This window comes from Hippopotamus amphibius, chromosome X (genome assembly GCF_030028045.1).
Source record: "Hippopotamus amphibius kiboko isolate mHipAmp2 chromosome X, mHipAmp2.hap2, whole genome shotgun sequence".
In the NCBI taxonomy this organism is placed as follows: Eukaryota; Metazoa; Chordata; class Mammalia; order Artiodactyla; family Hippopotamidae; genus Hippopotamus; species Hippopotamus amphibius.
This window is the reverse complement of record NC_080203.1, coordinates 6,595,670-6,618,900: the sequence shown is the minus strand read 5'-3', so window position 1 is coordinate 6,618,900 and position 23,231 is coordinate 6,595,670. Positions and strand designations below refer to the sequence as shown.

The 23,231-nt window shown below is 47.6% G+C and overlaps 1 protein-coding gene across 4 annotated transcripts in view; it reads right to left on the bottom strand.

The window, feature by feature from the left end:
• The window catches only part of IDS (iduronate 2-sulfatase), a 103,039-nt gene that overhangs the window by 64,290 nt on the left and 15,518 nt on the right, over positions 1-23,231 (bottom strand). For 2 of the 4 annotated variants that reach the window (XM_057718557.1, XM_057718558.1), the window contains exons 8-9: positions 22,315-22,488; positions 14,553-19,304 (exon numbers count right to left, since the gene is read on the bottom strand). In XM_057718557.1, coding sequence (XP_057574540.1) covers positions 18,832-19,304; positions 22,315-22,488 — 647 coding nt within the window. In that variant the 3' untranslated portion in view covers positions 14,553-18,831. Of the gene's footprint in view, positions 1-12,406; positions 14,531-14,552; positions 19,305-22,314; positions 22,489-23,231 lie in introns of those variants that run through there. The other 2 variants (XM_057718560.1, XM_057718559.1) reach the window with 2 other exon arrangements.

Below are 23,231 nucleotides of genomic sequence, written 5' to 3'. Positions count from 1 at the left end.
AGCTTTTTCCAGGATCCTAGTCTCCTACTTAGGACGAGTGGAAAGCCGGAGGTGATGATGGACACCTATGACTCCCAGAATACGTGCCATCATGGAATTCGGGTTCGAAGAGGACTGCAACACATACAGCCCCCTCAAAAAAGATGCGTCACTGGGAAATTTCATGGGCAATTTTTTTTTAATTTTTTATTTTTTTCACTCAGTTTCTTTTCTATGTCAACTTTTAAAAAATAAATTTATTTATTTATTTATTGGATTTATTTTTTTATTGGCTGTGTTGGGTCTTTGTTGCTGCACATGGCTTTCTTTAGTTGCTGCGAGCGGGGCTACTCTTCATTGTGGTACGTGGGCTCCTCATTGCCGTAGCTTCTCTTGTGGAGCATGGGCTCTAGGTGAGTGGGCTTCAGTAGTTGTGGCACACGGGCTCAATAGTTGTGGCTCACAGGCTCTAGAGCACAGGCTCAATAGTTGTGGCACACAGGCTTAGTTGCTCCACAGCATGTGGTATCTTCCTGGGGCAGGGCTTGAATCCATGTCCCCTGCATTGGCAGGCGGATTCTTAACCACTGCGCCACCTAGGAAGTCCCCATGGGCACTTTTGAATCCTTAATTGGAGCCTTTCTGTTGGCAGGGATGGGTAGAAAAGGGCAAAACCATGTGAACCTGCAGATGCTAGAGGCTGGGCTAGACTCCTTCCCATGTACCAGCCTCCCCATGCCTCCAGCAGAGTTACAAATGGGTACACATTCTGTAACAATCACTGAAACCACGTAAAATAAATACACACCCAAAGATCAAAGGACTACTGAACATGTCAAGTGCCTGGCATAGTATAGAGGAGTCAGCACATGGTAGAAGTTGTTACGTTTGAAACTGTTCCCAACTTCTCCAAGTGGACTGAGTTCCCTGAGAGCAGATACCTCTTGTTATCCCCTGCTGTACAGAGCACAGTTCCTGAAAGATACAGTCAACGTAGGCAGCATTCAGTAAATGTTTTTCAATGACTGAATGGAAGAAAGGAGGGAAGGAAGGAAGGAAGGAAGGAAGGGAAGGAGGGAGGCAGGGAAGGAAAAAGAAGGAAAAAGAAAAAGCACTACAGAGTCACTGCATGAAAAAAAAGAACTTTCTCTCATCCTCCATATCAAATCGATACTGATTTTACTTCCCAACATCTTTAAAGCCATTCCTCCACCATCTTGTCATCCACTCTAGGCTGGCCTCTTCAAGTCTCATGACTGCTCTTCCTTCCACCTATCTCAACTCCCCTTCCAAGTCCACTCCACTCCTCACTCAAAAGGATCTATTTAAAATTCATATCCCATCATCGGGACTGCCTCCTTCTCAAAACATTTCAGTGGATCCATTGCACTTGGGATAAAGACTAACTCCTTACCATGGTGTGGCCCGTTAACCGTGTGCTGAAAAGACCAGCATGGCCGCAGTCGTGGGACTCGTAAAAGCAGAGCACACGAGAGGCTAATTCAACTTCCGAGGAACAATATCCATTCCAGGGGAAGGCTGCCCAGGCAGCAGCTGCTGGAGAAAGCCCCCTCTACCCAGACATGGAGGACACCTGTGGCTGAGACTGAGAGCACTAAGAAATTAGAGACAAGACATTTGGGGCTTTAATTTCTTTGGAGTTAAGAATTCTAAGCTTTGGACTTCACTCAAGTACTTCTTTAAGAGCACCCCCTTACGAATCAACAACTGCCATGTTGATAAGAAGTCATTATGGTCTCTTCATTAAAGCAGGTTCTCGAAGATACCTTCTGATCGTGGTTTGAGTCATTGTACGAACTTATTTCACAGCATTTTGCCAGTTTGTGATGGATTCCAAGAAAGGTTTTCTGCTATATCCTGTTAATTTTTGGGTCAAATATTTATTGAGCACTTACTATGTTTCAGGTACTCTGCTAAGTGATGGGGTAGCAACAGCAAAAAGAAAGATGTGGTTCCTTCCTTCAGGGGGCTGGGAAGTGTGCTGCAGGAAAAGAACAGGCTGCTTTGAGAGCGTATAACATAGACCTGACCTAGCCAGAGGGGACAGAGAAAATATGACATTCTGTCTGAGACCAGAAAGATGAACAGGAATTAGGCTGACATGTCAGTAAGATCTTGGTTAAATGGAATATTCAAGAAATAGGGTATTTATGCTCATTGAAAGTTATAGCTTTTTAATTAAAAATTAATTATACCTCTTTTATAGAGAATAAAATTCCAGTCCTTTCATTTCTGTTTTCTCATTTTACTGTTACAAGACCTCAATGACAGAGACTGAGACTGTACCATTCTCTCTGGTTTTGTAGACATTTTCTGTGTCCCATCCATGCACCCTCAGCCCTTACTTAGCATTTCCATGCACCCTGGCCCTGCTTGCCAGTATCTGCGTCTCTTTGCCAGCACACTGTCTCTGACCACTAGTGTCTGCTCCACCTGCCCACGTGGCAGGTCTGAAGGATGAGGAATTATCCCTATGCTGGAAGAAGCTCTGAACCAATGACTGGTGGGAGTCAGTATATGAATGATCTAGGCCTTCACCCCTTGGGCAGGACAACTTGGAGGCAGGTATTCTATCAATACTTTGGTACCCAGAGAGCTCCAGAAGGATTAAGCTCCCATTGTCCACAGTGGTAACTGACTTCATAACACACCCGTTGGTGGCTGCTTTCCTTCCCTGTAGCATTTCTGTATTCCTCTGTAGGTGTTTCCTGAGATCACTTCTCTAATGGTTAATTTTATATGTCAACTTGGTGCTCAGTTGTTTGGTCAAATGCCTCTCTACATTTTCAATGAAGGTATTGTTTAGATATGATTAACACTTAAAGCAATAGACTCTGAGTAAAGCAGATGGTCGTCCCTATGTGGGTGGGCCTCGTCCAATCAGTTTAAGGTATTCAGAGAAAAAGACTGAGGTCCCCCCAAAGAGGAAGGAATTGTGCTCCAGATGCCCTTCAGACTTGAGCTGCAACATCAATTCTTCCCTGCATCTCCAGCTTGCTGGCCTGCCCTGCAGATTTCAGGCTTGCCAGCCCCCAAATCCTTAAAATACATCACAAATCTATAGCTATATCTATGCAAATCTATACATGCAAATATACATATAGAAATGCATATACAAGCACACACACACAAATATATACATATGTCTTGTATGTACAGGTGTGTGTGTGTATATATTTGGATGTATATATTTGGATAGATAGATAGAGCTAGGTGACTTACTGAAGTCACAAAACGTCTTCAACATAGAGCTCAGACGAGAAGCCCCATCTCCTCAATTGGCAAACACTTGCTTAGCCCTCCTCTTCCTTGTCCATGCAGACATGGCGAGTTGATCTTTTCCTCTGGGCCAGGTTGCATCCTCAGAAACTTTCTCAAGCCTTACTCTGGGCAGCCTTTTGCAGTCCATAGGGCCTGGTGTACAAGAAGAGACCTGTTCTCCATCCCTGTTCTGGATCGCATTCAGAACCTCTCTGAAACGCATCGCCATGCTTTCTGACTTTGGTAGCAGCTGGCAGGATCCAACTACTTCTCCCCACCTCTGATGCTTTACCAGCAACTTGAAGCTGGAGTGGATCATGCCTTTCAGCACCCCCCGCCCCCCCCACCACACACTTATGTGCCCATTCAAGCCTGTTCCATTTCCTGACAGCACCCCTCCCCCTGAATAGCCATGCCTAGGGCACTGAGCTGGGAATTGTGTCACTCCCACAGCCCAGATCTGATGGCCCATCCAAAGCTGAGTCTAGCATGGGCCTGGCCAGGAGGAGGTGGCACTCTGTGCTGATGGGCTGAGAAAATCAACTCAGGAGGGAATGAATCCCTCTAGACACAGGGAGTTATTTCAAAGTCTCTCCTTCCAGTGGCCTTTAGGCGAGCTAGCTTAGAAAAGAACAAAAAAAAATGTCAGAGCTGATCCTGTTCTTCTCAAGTCTCCACACATGAGCCTAGAGCTCATTCACATATTTGCCAAAGTGCTTGCAGATGCTGCAACTTCTCTTGTTATGGAATATAAGGCCATGGATTTGGGAAAGTGGATTCGTGAGAGAAGCGCAGCAGAGATGGCAAACCCTAGTGGGTTAAGAGCAGCAAAGGGGGCTGGTGCAGGGACCCCTGGCCCAGCTGGGAATCTTCCGATCGTCTTTGTCCTCGGAGACAAAGCTGCCCACGTTGGTCTGGGCAGCTCCTGGAAGATGGAGGCGTGGAAACAGCCGGCCCTCCCCCATCCAGGCTGTGGGTCTGCAGCACACACAGCTGCAGAACATCAAGAGAAAAGGAAGAAAATGAAAGGGCTCTAAGCTGCAGGTTGAGTAGACACGATGAAGAAGACAGCAGGAAACTTCCACGAGAGGAAATGCTTTAGCAAACAAGGCCCGGCCTCTGAGCCCTCACCCCCACCTTTGACCTGCTTCGATCAGCACGAGCCAGCTGCCGAAGCGAGCATGCTGGGAACTAGCAAAGCCAAGGCTCCCAATTCCTAGTGGGAAAACAGCCTACTTTTTCTCCTACGTTGGTACCCATTTTGTCAAGGTCACATTGATGAGACCACAAACAATGAACACTGGATCAGAGATTAGGAGACCAGGGTCCAAGTGTCAGCATGACCACTGACCCCCAAGGTGACACACCCAAGGGCAAGGGCCGTCCACATGCAGGGGGATATTACGGTAGGATAACCACTCTGAGGCTTTGGGTTTGGACAGTTCACTGGTCTGAGCAAATCCTGAAAACAACCCAGTGAGATAGGCAGATGTATCATCCTATTTTACACGAGGTGACTAAGATTCAGAGAGGTTAATGCACTTACCTAAGGCCACACAGCTAGCCAGGGGTGGAGTCAGAATTCACACTCCCAAATCAGGGCCCATTCTCAGCTGCCATGGTTTCTCTTACAAGCTCTCAGACAGTGATCAAAAAGTGATGCAACAAATACTTTGCAAGCACTCGTGAGGCCCTGATCTGAGTGCTGAGTGTGAGAAGGCAGTGGTTAAGAAGATACCACAAGGTCCCTGTTCTCTGGATCTGATAATCTAGTGGGGGAAATGTACAATGATCCACTCACGAGAACAGAACTCAAGTTCAGATCAGAAAACAGTGAAGCCAAGTAATACGAGAGAGATCTATAGCAGCAGGTCTAAAGACTGGGTGGGCAGGGAAAGTGGGCAATGAGGCTGTCTGGATCAGGGTCCGGCCTCTAGAGGTCATGACCCTCAGGGTAACCCCATGTCCCTGCCTCTTCTGCCAGAAAGCCTCCCCCAGGCCTGGGCACCTTTCCTGGAAGTGGCCCTCAAGCTGCAGGCTGGCCTGGTGTCATGCAGTCCAAGACCCTGCTGGCCCCAGGAAGTCAGGAAATTGTGTGTGTGTGTGTGTGTGTGTGTGTGTGTGTGTGTGTGTGTGTTTGGTTTGAGATTAAACTCATCCAAGTCTAGTTTATAAAGAAAGAAGGAAAATCAACCCAGGAGATTATGTTGCCACTCATAGTGAACACAGCTCCCACGCGGAGAAGAGCTGGCTTTTTGCAGGACTCCTGAGTGTGACAGCTGGGACGGACCAGTCCCAGATGGGAGACCCAGGCCCAGGAAGGAGATCTGTCCCACGTCACCCCATGGGTCATGGGCAGGCTCAGGGTCCAGGCTTCAGTCTCAGGACTGGGAGGGCAGAGATGGGAAAATAGTCCCTTACCTCCAGGCAAACAATGAAGAAATGTTCCAATTAACTGTCATTGACCTTAATCCTTACAAAGTAATTATTCTATTAGGTAGCTTCTTTTTAGCAGAAGTATCCCCTGACCAGAAACCCCCTTCCCTCTTAATGTTTCTACTCCAGCACTGGCAGCTAGGACTGTGCAGATTCTTCGGAGGGTCCCTGATCTCATGGAGCTTGGAAAAAGAGGAGACACACTTCTGGAGCAGATGCCAGGCGCTGCCCGGGCGTGACACGTTCTCAGGCCCGAGAGGGGGCGTGGCTTGCACAAGGTCATCCAGCCCTCAGGTGGCAGAATGGGATCAACCCGGATCTGTGTGGGCTCTTCCGGACCCTCCCGGATTTCTCCTTGGCCACCTGAAGGTCCAAGCTGACCTGAAAAAGGGGACCAGACATGGGGCGGTGGAGGCGGGAGTGCTCCTTGGGAAATCCGGTTTACTTGCCAAAACCAGAAGCTAGAAATTCCATGGCTGAGTGTCCACAGAGTCGTGGAGCCCTCCAACCAGATGGGAGAGCCTTGTGAAGAGTCTTCAGATGTGAACACGAACGTGTTGGGACCTTAGTGATTTCAGGAGCCCCACGTTCAAAATGCCTGATGTTGTCACCTATAATACCAGGCAAATGCCCTTGGGGGGAGCTTCACCTCCTCCTCCGGCTGCCCAGAGTTAAATCACTGCTGGTGTGTCCACTGTGGGGTCTGGGTGCCCACGCGAGGGGCAGGGCCTGTATCAGTGCATCCTGTGTGCACAGGGCCTCCCCAGAGCCAAAACCCGTGACCAATGGTTGAACTCAGTAGAGCTCGGAATAAAGTCCCCTGAAACTGGTGTGCCCGTGCAGCTGTTAGAGCGAGGGCAGTAAACAAAAAGAGAAAAGCAGAACATTACCTCCAGCTGCTGCTTCTAACTGAGACTCCTAACTGCTAGGTGGGTCTAAGGACCTATTTGTTCTCTGTCTGAACACGTGGCACTTACCACCACCCACACTGGACTAGAACTCTTGCTGCACTGGCTTCAGCCCTAACCACTCCCAAGCTCTGAGTCCCCTCAGGACAGCTCTCTGCCACCCCACCCGAGTCACCCTGCCCATGGAGGGTGGCCAGAATTGGCAAATCATAATCCTGGATGCTCAGTTAAATAGGAATTTCCAATAAACAACAAATCGTTGTTTAGTTACATATGACCCATGTGATATTTTGGAACATACTGATAATAAGCAATGTATTCATTGTTCATCCGAAATTTATATCTAGCCGGGAGTCCTGGTATTCCTGCAGCCCTCTTGGTGGCTGGCACCTGCCGCCAAAACTGGTTGATGGCAAAAACAGTAAAATATCCTGTATTGGGGGATAAATACTACAGGCTGCAGCCGTGGCTTTTCTTCCTCTTGTGTCATTTTTGGAGGACGTTTTCACCATATATAAAGCCTGCATCTCATGGGATGCAAATGAGACCCAGTCCAACAGGGGGAAAATGAGTTAGAAAGTAGCTGGGAAACAACCCCAGGGAATCCGAGACCCGCGCTTCATCTGCCGGGTCTTTTCTTCTCGTTAATTCATAACAGTGTCTTTTAAATCCTGGACTAAATTCGAGAACAGTCGGTGTGTGTGTGTGACAATCATTACTCCTAGGAGACGCCCGCTCCGCCAGCTTGGCGCGCTCCGCGTGTTCTTGGTGCCACAGCGGCCTCCAGTGGTCGCCCGAGGAACTGCACGCTGTCTCCGCCTCCCGCCCGAGCCCGCGCCCGCGCCCGGCCCAGGCGACTACGGGAGGCGCGATGCCGGCCGCCTCTGGGCCGGGTGGGAGGATCGCCGCCGAAAGGCACAAATCCAAGTGCGCCACGTGGAAACAAAGCTCTTCCCTGTGGCTGTGAAGCTCCGACCAAACCAGGGTTACATTTCATCTTACGTGCCAACATGTAACGTGTCTGCTGGCCCAATTTTACAGACGTTCTCTTCAAAACGGCCTTGGCTTTGGGAATGTTTTTCTTTATTAAGCCGTGATGATGGAAACGTCCAAAACTCCTTTAAATAGAAGGTTGGGCTTGGAATTGATTCTTATTCTACCAGTTGGTGATGCTTAAATGGATAGTTGGGGGATGTGGGGAAGGTAAAACCACTGGCATGAGGACTCCCACACCCGTCCCTTGCCTCTTACCTCCAACCTAGCAACAGTCTCGCTTCATTTCCGAGCAAGGGCGGCACCGCTGATCCATTATTGAAAACACACGACTCCCAGAACCTTGTTCGTTTTCATATATGTAGCTCGGGGCAAAAGGTTCTCTGCCACAGCTTCCCTTTGATTTGAAAGCAGTACAAAGAATAAAGGGAAATGAAAAATATGGCCATAGAGGGGCCGGCACTTGATCCACACACACACACACACACACACACACACACACACACACACACACACACACACACACGTGCGCGCCTTCCAGGTACGTACAAAGGCAATTTTCCGAATGGGTGGTCGCCAGCCTTTCCCCTTTCACAAGTTGATTTTCTGCAGCTCCACAGCTTTGAGTTGGCGCCTTTGCACATCATTTCAGCTGAAATGTACCGCCTGGGTGGGGAGACCCAAGGAGAGGTACGATGTCCATGCAGCGGGGCCACGGAGAACCGGGTCAGAGGTTGCGGGAGGACGCACGTGTGGACCTCGGTCTGAGGCCTGCCCCCTTGGGTACCTGCGAGTCCTCGGCCCAGCGGCTTCCGGTTCTGCGCTTCAGCGCCCCCTCGTGGAATAAGGTGCTGTCTGGGCATCCTCCCAACTCAGAGTCTCTCTCTGAGCTCAAGACGCCTTTAGTCTTCCTCAAATTCTTTTTTAAAAATTCCTGCGACTTCCTTGGTGGTCCAGTGGGTAAGACTCCATGCTCCCAATGCAGGGGGCCCAGGTTCGATCCCTAGGCGGGGAATTAGATCTCACATGCATGTTGCAACTAAAGATCCCACATGCCACAACAAAGGATCCTGCATGCTGCAACTGAGACCCAGCATTAGCCAAAATAAATATATTAAAAAAAGAAATGCTTTAAGAACAATTCACAGATTTAAAAAAAAATCCTTTTGTTCATTCATTTCATAAACACGTCTGTACCTAAAATGTGCCAGGCACTGGGTTAGAGGCTTAGCATAGAGAAATGAACAGAGAATGCCCCTTTCCTGACAACAAGGTCATCATAAAGAGACAGAGGGTGTACCAGAGGAGAGGTGTCAACCTGGGTGCCCTGCCCTACTGCTGGGAGTGTAAATTTGGGCCACCTCTTTGGAGGCCAAATTGGCCCTGGCTTCCAGGTTGTCACATGCACGGGCTGCATGAGTCAGGAGCCCGCGTTGTTTGACTGGCTCTGGTTAACTTCAGCAGAAAAGATTGGGGCTTTTTTTCCTTTTTTCAGGCTATGGAGTAACGCACCAAGTCCCAGGGAAGGCCGCAGTCTCAGGCTCAGTTAGGAAGATAGGTGCCCAGGCAGCTGCCACGACCACAGCCAAAATCACACCACAAAACATTCTGGCAATGACACTGCCATTGCCCCCGCAGGACACTGGTGGCTGCCTCTTGTCTGCCATGCCACCATTGTCTCCTACAGAAAACTGGGGAGAAGGGTGTCTGCCAAGCTGGGTAGACTTCACATTCCCGCTCTCTAGCCACAAGGGAGCCACAGGGAAAGTGGGCACCTGATGTTCTGTGGCTCTCCAATGGCAAGTGGGCTCTGCTTCCCACCCAAAATAAGAACGTGGGGAATTGCCCCAGCAAAGGAAGACGTATATGATACTGGTGGTCAAAATCACGACAAATGTCCTCCACACATGCCTTTGACCTGGAAATCCCATTTCTACGATTTATTCCCTTAGCGTTACATTAATACTCACATGGGTACTCATCCCATGAACATTTGTTGTATGTATTACCACGTGCTAGACACTGGGAGATAAGGGCACGAAAACAGACACTCTTTGCCCCCCTGGAACTTCCCAGGAAAACAGGTACAAATGAAATCATTCCCGAAATGAGTATGAAAGGACAAATGAGCTGAGGGCCACAAAGGAGTGGGGTGGGTATAAGGCAACTTGACCCAGTCAAAGGCAGCAGGGAAGGAGGCTCTTGGGATGGGAGGGTCCAGCTGGCCTTGAGGACAGAGGAGGAGTCGGGACCAGGAGGTGTGGCAGGTCTGTAAGGGCCAAACTACGAAGGGTCTACCAAAGGCCAGGTTGAAGCATTTCCTGCTTGTCCTCGTTTCACCGGGAAGCCATTGAACTATTTGGAGGTGAGGGAGCTGCAAACGGTGACATGATCAAATTTGCATTTTGCAAAGATCAGAACTGTGTGAACTGGATTGCAGTGCAGATGAGTGGGAGATCCCTTAGGAAGTGGCTGCGTGTCCGAGTGATTGGAGACGGTGGCATGGAAGGTATGAAGGTCAAGGCTGGGAAGAGCAGCAGTCTTGATGTTAACCTTTGTAGAAATATTCACATGGATTAGGTGCCATGGAGGAGGAAGGACACACCGAGGATTTCGGCTTTGTTCTCCAGGAAAGAGCATCACGTGCTCACATTGTGTCATAGAAAGCTGGGGTTGGGGAAGACCTTAGAAAACATGCAGCGTGAAAAGCAGGTTCTAAATCAGGATGGAGGGAAACAGGATGCAGAACAGGGGCCAGTCGTGGCATATACCATGCACGGGCAGGGCTATGCCGAGTTAACGGGGGAGTTAGATTGTCTTTGCTTCGCACATTTTTCTAATTTTTCTGTGATGAATATGTGAATACTTTCGCAACAATGGAGGAATCCAATCTTATTTTTTAAAAGAAATGACCTAGTATATATAACTCGTCTGCTATCAGAGAAAAAGCTCAGATGGGAAAATCTCTCTGGACAGGAAGAAAGAAATTCAACCAATTACTACTTAGAGAAAGTTTTTTTGTTTGAAAATCTTTATCTGTATTTGAAAGTTCCTTGCCCTCCTGAAAGATTTTTTTCAAGGCTCTATGCAAAGGGCCACACCCCTTATATAGTCAGCACGTTATTTTAATAATGAGTGTGTATTCCCCGAATCATAAAAGTCTCAGAGACAGAAGCGGTTTTCAGAGTTAGTCCCACTCCTGCAAATGAATGCCTGCCAGGGTCTCCAGCCCTTGGCACTCCTGCCATGCGGGGCCAGCTGGGTTTTGTCCTGTGCATGTTTTCCCATCCCTCCTGGCCTCTCCCCACTCAATACCAGCACCCCATTCCCAGGTGTGGCAACCAAAGGTGACTCTAGACCTTGCCAAATGTCCTCGAGGGCAGAATCACCCCTGTTGAGAACCACCAGCCTAGGTGGTACTTACATACCTCAGGTGACAGAGAGCTCGCCACACCGAGGAGCAAGCTCTTCCAACCTGAAGTCGCTGTTGGAGAGTTTAGCGCTTCCACTGAGCGGCCATCTGTCTCCCTCCAGCGCTGGTGCTGCTTCTTCCCTTGGGGCCATTAGCGAGCATGTCCAATCTTGCTTTCCTATGATGCTTCTGCAGAGATTTTAACACAGCGCCCTGCTCTGCTCCCCATCATCCCCCCTCCACCTGCTCCCAAGTCTTTTCTCTCCTAAGTTGAACATTCCTCCCTCAGCTGTCCCTCACAGGACGCATTGGGTCTTCTGTCGGTCCACATTTCCACGACCACTCTGGGTCCTCGACTAAACACCATTCTCCAGGTGCTGGCTGGTCGTGGGGTGACCACCTCCCTCTTCCCGGAGACCCACTGATATAGCCGGCAGCTATGTCACACCAGGTCCCCATACCGAGCTGCTGGCTAAAACGCTGAGGGTCTGCCTGTGTGACTGCTCTCTTGGGTCACCTCCCCCCAGCATGTTGAATCTGCCCCCTCCTTCCCCCGGTCAGGACTATATTTATCCTTCTCAAATTTCACCATTTCACAAGAAATCTGTCACCGTGCTTGTCTCAGGGGACAGCGGGGTGGCTGGGGGATGAGATTGAAGAGGAAATGACTCTTCATTGCACACACACCTCTGCATTTTAAACTTTGTACCGCACGCAGGTATTCCCTGGTCACTGTAAACCAGCCAGCAAATAAATACATGGGACATACTTCACCTGCTTAGGGTCACCCAACCCATCCAGCCTGTCCTGACCCATTTGGAAATGGGTGATGTGTCTTCCAATATCCTCACTTTCATCCCCAAAGACCTTCCAAATCTCCACGCAAAGCCATCCGCGAGGCAAGGTGGAAAAAGACAAGGCAAGGCTCACCAAGGCACTTTTAAGTCAAGGTACTCAGTGGTGACTTTTCCAGCTGGGACCCCAGGAACTGACCCATTTCCTTTAAGAAGACAGGTCAGCCCTCCTCTAATTGGTTGCTACTGCAAATCTGGTTTCCCTAAACAGAGGCCCACCTGACTGGCCACCCCGCTTCCTCCTCCTTTCCGGGGAGCCTCTAACTGCAGGGCAAGCCAGGAGAAGTATCACCACCCAGAAAGGCACTTTTACACTCCCGTGCAACTCACCCCTTCCACCACGAACTCAGCTCCTGCATGCATTCCACGGCGCACCTGTGCTGCCCTCACCTGGCTGCGCACCTGGACAGCGACACTGAGATCTGCTAAAGGCCTCCATTTATTTTAAGGCAGCAGCGAGCAGTCCTGAAGCAGCAGCAAGAATTGCACACACTGATAATGGCAAATGTATATGATTTATTCATACAATAACTCATGCTGCACTTGACACACATACAAGGCCACCTTTTCAATAGTGTGGAAGAGATTAATTGAAAAAACCTGTTAAGTAAATAATGAGTTTTGAATATAAATCACCTACAAAAGGTTCTTTCCAAAACACACTCGAAACGACGATAAATTAGGACAAGGGTTTTGTAAAACGTCAGCCTCGGTCCCGCTGCAAACTGTCTTACCCGCATAAATCACAGTCCCTGACTGTCACAGGCAGGAAAAAGCAAAAGCGGTTATTAACCCTTGGCCTTTGCCCCTCTTTGTCCGCATCCTAACTCTTGCTTCCTGGCAGGTGCCAAGTACACTAGGCCTAGTGTCTTTGTTCCCTTCCTCCCGCCCAGGCAGCGGGGCTCTGCTCCTCCTGCCTGGCTGTGCCATGTGATTCTGCATGGACACCCGAAGGTGGTCTCCCAGACGCCTCACTCAGAGACACCCCAAGCCATGTTTGTTTTCTCCGGCCTGGACTCGTCCCCACCAGAGGCCTAGAACCATCATCCGGAATCCAGAGCCAAACAAGGACATCCTCCAGTGACCAGCTCCATTGGCTGCCAGCGATCTTGGGCTGGAAACTCTGTTCCAAAGAAAAGCCCTTGAAGGTGGGCTCCCCACATCAGACACTCAACAGGAAGGCAGCCTCGGCCCCAGCAGGTGGGTAAATGGAAGGGACACCAGGAGGAGCTTCAGCAGCACGTGCAGGGCAAGTCCCGACAGCGGAGAGGTCTCTGAGCATCGTGGCAACACTATGGCTGACCCAAGGGCCCCGATTAGTGACTGCCCTCTCAGCTCAAGGTCTCATTCACAAAAGAGAGACTGCCCGGGACAGCCAAGGGGACACTGAGTGTACCAGGAGGGTGGGAGGGGGCGAGGCTGAGAGCAGGTTCAACCACAAACGTACCTAAGGCCCAAAGAGACAATGGGCGGAGGCCGAAGTGGGCAGCTGGGTTCTAATTCAACACCCAAGCCTAGGCCAGAATTTGAGAGACTCCTCAGAGGAGCTATAACCTGCAGGTTGGACTTGGGCAAAGAAAAGGGGCTGAGCCTCATTTGGGAATGTGTACCCCCAAATTCTCACACAGTGAGGTATGACAGCTGGGGTGCCTGGCAGGCATCACTGAGGTTGGCCTGAGGGGGAAGGGCCAGCCCCTTGCCAGCACTCAGAGAAACCCTGCCCTCTGCAGCCAGGGTGAGTCACCTTGCTCTCAGCACACACCCCACCGTTTTTAAGGGATTAGAGATGAGCATGTGCTGGGTATCTGCCCAGAAGAATTAAAAGCAGACATTCGAACACATGTTTGTACACCCATGTTCACAGCAGCATTATTTGCAATAGCCTAAATGTAGAAACATCCCAAGTGCCCATCAGGGATGAACACATAAACAGAATGCAGGCTATCCACACCACAGAACATTATTCAGCCTTAAAAAGGAAGGACAGCCAGACACCTGCTGCAACATGCGTGAACCTTGTGGATATTATTCTAGTGAAAGAAGCCAGACTCAAAATGCAAATAAGTGCGTGATTTCACTTATATGAGGTTTGTAAAGTGGTCAGATTCAGAGAGATGGAAGTAGAAAGGTGGCTACCAGGGGCTGGGGGAGGGGGAAATTGGGGAGTGACTGTTGGATGGGTACTGAGTTTCAGTCTTCTGAGAGGAAGAGTTCTGCTGGAGACGGTGGCATAACACTGTGACTGTACTTAATGCCACAGAACTGCAGGCTTAATAATGTGTGAGATGGTAAACTTGATGTTGTGTGTTTTACCGCCATTTTTTTTATGCATACAAAAATTTAACAATTTCAGTCAAAAAAAAAAGATCAGTGTAGGAACGGAGATGCAGTCCTGACAACTGCGAACCAAGAACTGTCAACAACACAACAACACGACAAAGCAGGCGGACATTACTTGAGACCAAAACAGCTAGACACGGGAGTCTACGTGGTAGATGTGAGCTATGTCAAGGTGAACGTGTCTGTATCCATGCACGACGATGTGGGCAGAAGAAAGAGCAGAAAGTGATGTCCCCACGGCAGCAGCGGCCACGTTCTGGAAGCGGGCTTCTGTCCATCCTCACCATTTCCTGCATCTTCCAAATTTTACAAGATGAGCACATATACTACTCTGATAATGAGGTGGAGAGACAGGGTAAGTTAAGTATAAAAACCAACCACGAGAAAAGCTAAGGAATGTGAATATTTATTAAATCTCCAGATTGGGAAAGGTCTCCACATTTAATAGGAAAAGACGGGGAAAAAATATCACGTAGGAAGAGAGCAATTTGATTACTTAAAAAAGCGAAACCTAAAATTTAAAGGCAAATTCACATAACTAGAAATATAAATGCCCAACCACTGTACAGTGAAAACAATGATCAAGGTCATTAGTAAGCAAAGGGTTCTAAGCTCATACAGGATGCCACTTACACCTATTATTTTGTTTTTATGATTTGTATAATCTGTAGGCTTGTCTGCTTTATTTTCCGTTTTACTTCCCTAAGGGAGCAGGAGGGTAGGGCGAGGACTGAAATGGAGATGCTTTTGGCAAATTGGCACCAAGCGCCTGTCCTAAGGGAGCAATGTGAAATACACAGAAACAGTTTATTCACGAAGTTGCTCACCACCACATTATTTACAATACCGAAAATTTGGAAATTGATGAAATTTCCAATAATTGAAAGAAGGGTAAGGAAATTATGATAAAACTACACAAAAAAATATACTACCACCAGTATAAAGTATCTTTGCAAAAACCTGTAATAACCACATATAATATTTAGTGAAAAAACAGGAATATAAAATTGCATAATAAAGCACATTGTATGATCATAACAATGTAAAAAATTTACACCCCAGAAAAGACAAGATATTAAGTGACTATCTTGGTGTAAAATACTGATGCGTTTTCTTACCTCTCACTACATTTCTGTTTTCCAATTTTTCTAAAATTAACACAGTAATTTTAGAATCAGAAAAAAAAAATCTTTTAAAAATAAGATGCCCAAAAGACTCTTCAGCGACACTCATTTCATCCCATGATGCAGTCTAGAGAGTTCAAACCCCTCAGCCTCTTGAAAGTGGGGGTCTTGGAGCGGGCTGTGGAGAGTGGTCACGAATGGATGGATGGTGAAGGGAGGAGGGGACAATCTAGGGGTGGGCAGGGAGGCAGGGATCGGCAAGGGAGAGTCAGGTGCCAGTGCTCAAACTGGTCAGCAGAGGAAAGGGGTTTTGTGGAGTCAGGGAAGACTCTGACTGCTCAGCGGAGGTCTGTGTAGACCCAGTAGGAGGCACTAACGGTGTTCTCAAAGGGCATGATCAAAGAGGGATTTCAGGAAGACACGTGGATTCTTTGGGAGCAGGGGAGGAAAGAGGGAGGGAGGTAAACTACTTGGGAAGGAGGTGCGAAGGGCTGGGTTGATGGCGGTGAGAGTGGAGAGGAAGAGGCTGACCGCCAGAGAGAACTGCCTATGCTAGGCTTAAACCAAACAGACATGGCTCAGCGCTGGACAAGTCTTTGTGGGCAAACGCAGAGTAGACAATCAGCCCACAGGTTGAACATACCAACAGCCAGGTGGATGAGCTCAAATTGAGTTAATCTAGGGCAGCTCCGCTCAGTCCACTTTCTGCCACAACGGAAAGACTGTAGATCGGTGCTGTCTGATACAGTAGCCACGACCCACAATGGCTCTTGAGCACTTGAAATATGGCATGTGCAACAGAGATTCTGCTTTTGACATGTTTATTTCATTTTAATTAATTGAAATTTAAATAGTCACATGTGCCTAGTGGCTACTGGTCAGCACACACCTGGGGCAGTGGTTCTCAAGTGCGCTCTTTGGAGGAGCAGGGTGATTTGTCAGAAGTGCCGACTTCCGGGCCCCAGCCCAGACACTCTGAAGCAGAAGCTCTGTAGGCAGAACCCAGCACCAGCCCTTAGGATGCTTCTGCTGCACCCTCGTGTTTCTAAGCCACTGAATTAGGGCCACTCAAAATTTCTGAGATCACTAGTCCAGGTCTCAACTAAACTGCATAAAAGAACCCATGGCTCAAGTGAAATAGGGATTTCTACAAAGAGTGACTAGAGAACCATTAACAAACTGTGTCTGGCTCAGCGGGATCAGAGAAAGGTTATGTGATGCAACGAAGATGTGGTTTCTCTAACTTGAGTCAAGATAAGGAACGTGGTCGGCTTTGATGTGTGAAAACCGGAGAGCAGCCGCTCATCCCGATGCACGCTGGAGACGCGCCAAAGTGGCTCTAAGCTGGGTTCAGTGTCAAAACCACAAAAAACAACCATCATCTGTCAGATGATTTAGAAGAGCACATCCCTGAACGTAAAATGCAGCCACGCTTCTAAAAGGAGAGATTTGTAAAGCAAGGCCAAGAAATGCTAAAACCTAAGGAGAGTGGAAGCATTCTGAGGCTACGCCCTTGCGGAGAAAAGAGGACACATAAGCACTTCCAGCAGAGCCACAGCTACATGCAAAACGCCCCAAAGCAGACTCAGCCCCGGCTGTGGCTTCGGCCACATGGGTGAGTGGTGGCCAGAATGCATGTCACTTTGCTCACTTTGGCACAGTTCAGCTTACGACTTCAGCAAGAGAAGAAATTGAAGATTTTTGATACTAAAACTGTGCTTCAAGAAATAAAGAGAGAAAAAATGATGAACTGTACATATGACAGCCAACCAGGAATGCAAAATAAAAGCCTGAGTGAAAACTTCGCGTTGTAACCGTGTAGCACAAGATGAAGCTAAACACACTGAAAATACGTCATGAGGAATTTGACTGGACTGTAAAATTCTTAGTGGAAGTGATGTGAGCAATAAAGAGGATGAAGAAGGAGAAAGAAAAGGCTGAGGGAAACCATCCTCAAACGCTGAGGCTTCTAGAAGAGAGACAAGCTTCAGGATCAGGAGAGAGGAATAGGGCCCTTCCACTCCTCAAGTAGAAATTGTTGTGTTACCATATACGCCTCCATTGTAGGCTAATTAGTAATGAAAACAAAATCTGTATTTGAAATTTTACTGATTCGAAATAATCTTATAATATCTTGCCTTTTTGGTTGCAATTTAACACAGGGAAGTAACTTAATTTGCTGTATTTCGTTTCACAAACATTTACCTTTAAACACCGAAGCAGCATTTGTAAAGAAAGAATTACTAGAAGTTACTTTGATATAGGACTACATTAGATGTTTATTAAGAGAATGCTTGACTCTTCTGAAGACTCTTCATAATTGATCAACTTCAACATGTTGTGAATATGACCTGTGAATATTCCATTCTTTTCAAGATGATGTAAGGCTAAGCTTATTACTACCACCTGCCTTTCTGGTTATATTCATATTTAGGGAATACAGAACCACATTCTGGGGGATTATAAATCACCTAATATTACATTAATGAAAAGTTTTCACAGTTCTCAAAATAATTTAGACGTTAATAAAATTAATGTTATCTTTAATCAGCAATTAAAAAGTTGACAATTTCCTGCCTCCTGGATAAATAGATGTCTGCAACCAACCACCTCTAGAGAAGAGAACACTAATGGTTCTGAATGACTCAATTCATGGATACAGTGATGCCTTTCACTATTTGCCACTGTGAATAAAGATGTCTTTTAATAGATGGCCTTTGGGTTCAAGGGTCATATTACTGGCTAACAAATTATTGTTTGGGCCAGAGAGTCTCTGAAAAATTTTAACTGAATTTCTCATACATCCCATGCGTCTAGTTTACTGAGCATTATTTATTATCTGATGTAGAAATTCCACATTAATCACTTCATGCATATTTTATTCTTGGATTTGAATATTTGCAATCTTAGAAAAATTGAAGCTAGACTTTAAGGCATTGGCATCTAGCATTATTATTTAACTTTACATTTAAAAAGAATCCTAGAGTACATGTTGATACAATATTTTGAATATATTCGGCTAGATAAGATATATTATTAAGTTATAAACAAAAGAACCAGGAACTTAGTGTCAAACCTAATTTGACATGTGGTTACTTTTTGAAATACATTAAATTTCACAAATAATTAAAAGTATTTCTTTAATACAGTGTTATGTTCAGTTACTATGGCCTTGAGCTCTAAAGCTATGACAGTTTTAATTTGCTCACTCTGTACTTATTCATTCAATGAATAAGCTATGACTGTTCCAAAAAAAAAAAAAAAAAAAAAAGAAAGAAAGAAAAGGTTCAGCCCAGCCCCAGACCAATTACCAATTATAAAGACAAAATGGAAAATTTCGGCTGTTAACGTATTCTTAGGCCAAATTGTCGATGCATGTTTTGACTGCCTACCCCTGGGGTTGCTTTCAATATTATGGGTAATCATGAAATAACCAGCTCTAATTCCCTCTCTCACCAGCTGGAAGGCAATGCGTTATATATGCCCTCTGTTGTTGGCAAAACTCAAGGCATCAATGATAGGGGAAGGGCGCCACCGTGGGAGTCATTATACATATTGTGATCCTGCAAAGGGTCAGAAGCTACAAAATACAGCTCCCCTGCGTGCACATCTGAGAAGTTAGCCACAAACTCCCGGGGACTGAAGCCGACCCACACAGTATACCTATAGTCTATTGTGCGTATGGAGTAGCCCATGACCTTTATATCTTTTAAACTCGGCTTGTCAGAATTCCACTGAGGAGAGTCTGCAGGCCGGGGGTACTGGCTATAGGCCACCAACTCTCGGGGATTACTACGGACGGATGGATCCTCTTCCGAGTCATGGACCTGAAAATGCTTCAGAAGGTTCCGGCCTTCTCGGCACAGCTCCACGTGAAACGAGGGGATGGGGCAGCGAGGAGGGACGGGCAGCCCCGCAAGTCCAGCGAGCGTGGGGGAGAGGGAGAGCAGTTCCACGATGTCCCCAGCTTGCCGGCCTGCAGGAGGAAGCAGCCCAGCAGAGAGGGTTACAGCAGAAGCCTGCTGCAGCCAGGCACACGGGCAGAACGCACAGCCAGGCTTAACACGCTGACTTCTGTTCTCTTACAGCATTTACTTTTAGCCCAAGACTTTTAGGAACAAAGCCGCCTCACCCAATAGCGGGGCAGAAGGAAGGTGCCTGCAGCCTGTTGGCACTTTTAAAAACAATTTGAATTTAGGAGCCACCAGTGTGTAAGTGATTCATGCAAGGGTCATGAGTGGAGGCCCAGGCCAAGGGCACCACCCCGAGGACCCCCCCTGCTGGAAGTGTGCATTTGATCCACCTCCCTCTTACCGCTGTAAAATACAAACAACATACAGTTGTCCAGTTCAGTGGCATTAAGTCCACCCCCAGTGTCACGCAACCGTCCCCACCATCCATCACAGAAAGCTCTTTGCCTTGCACAGCTGAAACTGTCCCCTTAAACAACAACTCCCCATCCCCCCTCTCCAGCTCCTGGCCCCACAGAAAGTAGTTTCTGTCTCTATGTGTTTACTACTCTAGGCACCTCACAGAAGTGGAATCACCCAGTGTTTGTCCCTTTGTTCCCAGCTTCTTTCACTTAGGACAACGTCTTCAGAGCCCACCCATATTGGAGCGGGTGTCCGAATTTCCGTCCCTTTAAGGCTGAATGATAGCCCACTGCGTGGCTGTGCCACGTTTTGCTTGTCCATTCATCCACCAATGGCCACATGGGCTGCTCCCACCTGCTGGCTATTAACAATGCCATGAACATGCTTCTACACGTTTTTCTTTGAATGCCGGTTTTCAATTCTGGGGGATATATACCTAGGAGGGGAACTGCTGAGTCACACGATCATCCTCTGTTTAACTTTGAGAGGAAGCCTTGAACTGTTTTCCACAGCGACTGTACCACTTTACATTCCCACCGGCAATGTCTGAGGGCTCCTATTTCTCCACACCCTTGGCAGTGCTGCTGTTTTCTGTTTGTTTTGATAACAGCTGTTCTAATGAGTGTGAAATATCTCACTGTGGTTGATTTATCTTTAAAGTCTAAATCCTGCACTTCATGTTAACTCCTGTTAAAATGTATCGTGGCTTTGGGCCATCATTCTAGCCTTTCTGGATCTTTAAGAGCTTGCTTTATCCTGCTCAATTTTATTTCCAACACATTTGGTTTGTAAGTAAAATAAGAAGAAAAAAGGTAAAGTTTTATTTTAAAAAGATACCTTACAATGGCAAGATTTGGCTGACACCACTACCTTAACCAGGCAGTCAAGCTTGGCATCACCAATGACGGCACAGGCTGCCACCAAGTGCCCCCAGTGGGATACAGATGGAGCCATAACCTCGCACAGGTGCACGTGTCCAAAGTGTTTACCTCGAATCTAGTCCCAAGGAAGCAATCAGACAAAATCCAGACTGTGGGTCGTTGTGCAAGACAGCTGCCCTGGATGCTTGAAAAAGCTGAGCTCAGGGAGATATAGGGGCCCAGACGACGGCAGGCCTTGTCGGCCGTTGTAAGGACTTTTTACTCAGAGTTGAGACAGGAGTGTAGGAGGCCCCACAGCAGGGCTGTGACACCACCTGACTTCTGTTTTAACAGGCTCACTGCAGCTGTTAAAATCAGGATCACTGAGGAAACATTCCAGGGAGCAAGGGCACGAGCAAGCAGACTGTAGCAAGAGAGGGTGGGTGTGGTCCACGGCGGTGGACAGACTGCACAGCGCATAGAGACGATGAGAGAAACACAGGGGCCGATGACACCACAGCTTTTGGCCTGGGCGACTACTGCCATTTCATGAGAAGGGGAAGAGTGTCAAAGGAAACGCTTAAAGTCAAAGGTCAAATGTTCAGCTTTGGGCATGTCAGACTGGCCAAGTGGGAAAGGCTGTTGGAAATCCAAGTCCAAAGATCAGGGAAGACATACAGGCTAGAGATAAAATTGGGAAATAAACAGGATGATAGTGCAGTTACATCGATTTATAAGCTGCTGAACACCTCCCAACTACAGTTTCAAAAGAGATTCTCAACCTGTCAGAAGATTTCTCCCAGCAAATAAAGGGCTATGATCATGCCCTGAAACTGTTTAATGTTTTTATCAATGACATGAAAGAAAGTGCGTGCAGCACACAGAAATCAAATGTGCAGAAAACAAACTCAGAAAGATCCAGAAAGGCCACAACAATGATGCGCCAGAACCAAGGAAAATTTAAACAAGAATCAATAGAAAGTGCAGGATTTAGATGTTAAAGATGGATTAAACGCAAAAGTCCTGAAAGGGGGCCGCCTGGTTTAGCAGAGTTCATGGAAAAAGCACTCAAATGTCATGTGAAGTGCATGACTCATCTCTGCACTGAGCAGATCGAGTCAGGAGACAACTCAGAGAACCCACACAGGCTGCCCGCTGCGCCAGGGAGTGCTATGTTGTCCAAGCGATATTTCGGGAAGTGCTTTCTCAAACTGGAGCTTTTTGGAAAGCAAAGACTAGGATAACCAGGGGCCTGACACTACTTGGAGAGGAACAGCTTGGGAGGACCAGTACGTAGAGGTCAAAGTAAACTTGCCCATCACTGCTGGGGAAGGCATAAGCAGAAGCGCCGGGAAGATGTGACAGAGCCGGTGCTTCGCCAGTCAGAGGAGCCGCGGAGGTGGCAAATGTCTCCGCCACAGAGGACCGAGTCCCAGCCAGAAGTGTGCAGGTAACAGAGTTCTGCTCACCTGTAAGGGGGCAGCCTCTGCCCTGGCGGAGCCCACTGCCCCCTCCTCTGAGCTCAGAGCACACTGCTGTCACCTCTCTGACAGCCGTCCCCGTCCTGGGGCTGCCACCTGCTCCTTTGTCCCTCTCCCTCTCCAAGCCCCTGTGGACACGGGCCATACTCGTTGGCTCTGGCCCTGTGCTCCCCTTCCGCATGCGGGAAGGCCAGCGCTGGGCAGCAAAGTGGTTTAAGTATCAACTAAAGGCGCCCCTGCTGTCAAGGAGCATCACTTCTGCATTTTCATACCTGGCTCCATCGATTCTGAGACGGAATCAAAAGGGTCGAGGTAAGGGAAGAGCTTCTCGCCTGCTGCCGGAAGCGGAGCCGTCCTTCCCGGAACATAGAACATCAGGGGCACACGAGTAGTGACGTCAAAATTGCTGTATTTGGCCCATTCTCCATGTTCACCTAGAGCCCAGCCTGGTTCATAAAAAGCACAGAATGACAGAATAAGAATAATCACCTCGCGGCTTGCTCATTTCAGTTAGACACCATTTCATTCCCTGTTGTTAAAACCAGAGGAAGCAGAAACTCATCATCTACAAGAAAGAAATGAATGGCCATCATCCAAAAGTCCACAATAACAAATCCTGGAGAGGGTGTGGAGAAAAGGGAACTCTCTTGCACTGCTGGTGGGAATGTAAATTGATACAGCCACTATGGAGAACAGTACGGAGGTTCCTTAAAAAACTAACAATAGAACTACCATATGACCCAGTAATCCCACTCCTGGGCCTATAGCCGGAGAAAACCATAATCCAAAAAGACACATGCAGCACAATGTTCACTGCAGCACTATTTACAACAGCCAGGACATGGAAGCAACCTAAATGTCCATCAGCAGATGAATGGGTAAAGAAGACGTGGCACATATATACAAAGGAATACTACTCAGCCATAAAAAGGAACAAAATTGAGTTATTTGTGGTGAGATGGAGGGACCTAGAAACTGTCATACAGAGTGAAGTAAGTCAGAAAGACAAACAAATACTGTATATTAACGCATATATGCGGAATCTAGAACAATGGTACAGATCAACTGGTTTGCAAGGGAGAAACAGAGACACAGATGTAGAGAACAAGCATATGGACACCAAGTGGGGAAAGCAGGGGGGTGGTGGGTGGTGTTGGGGTGTGATGAATTGGGAGACTGGGATTGCCAT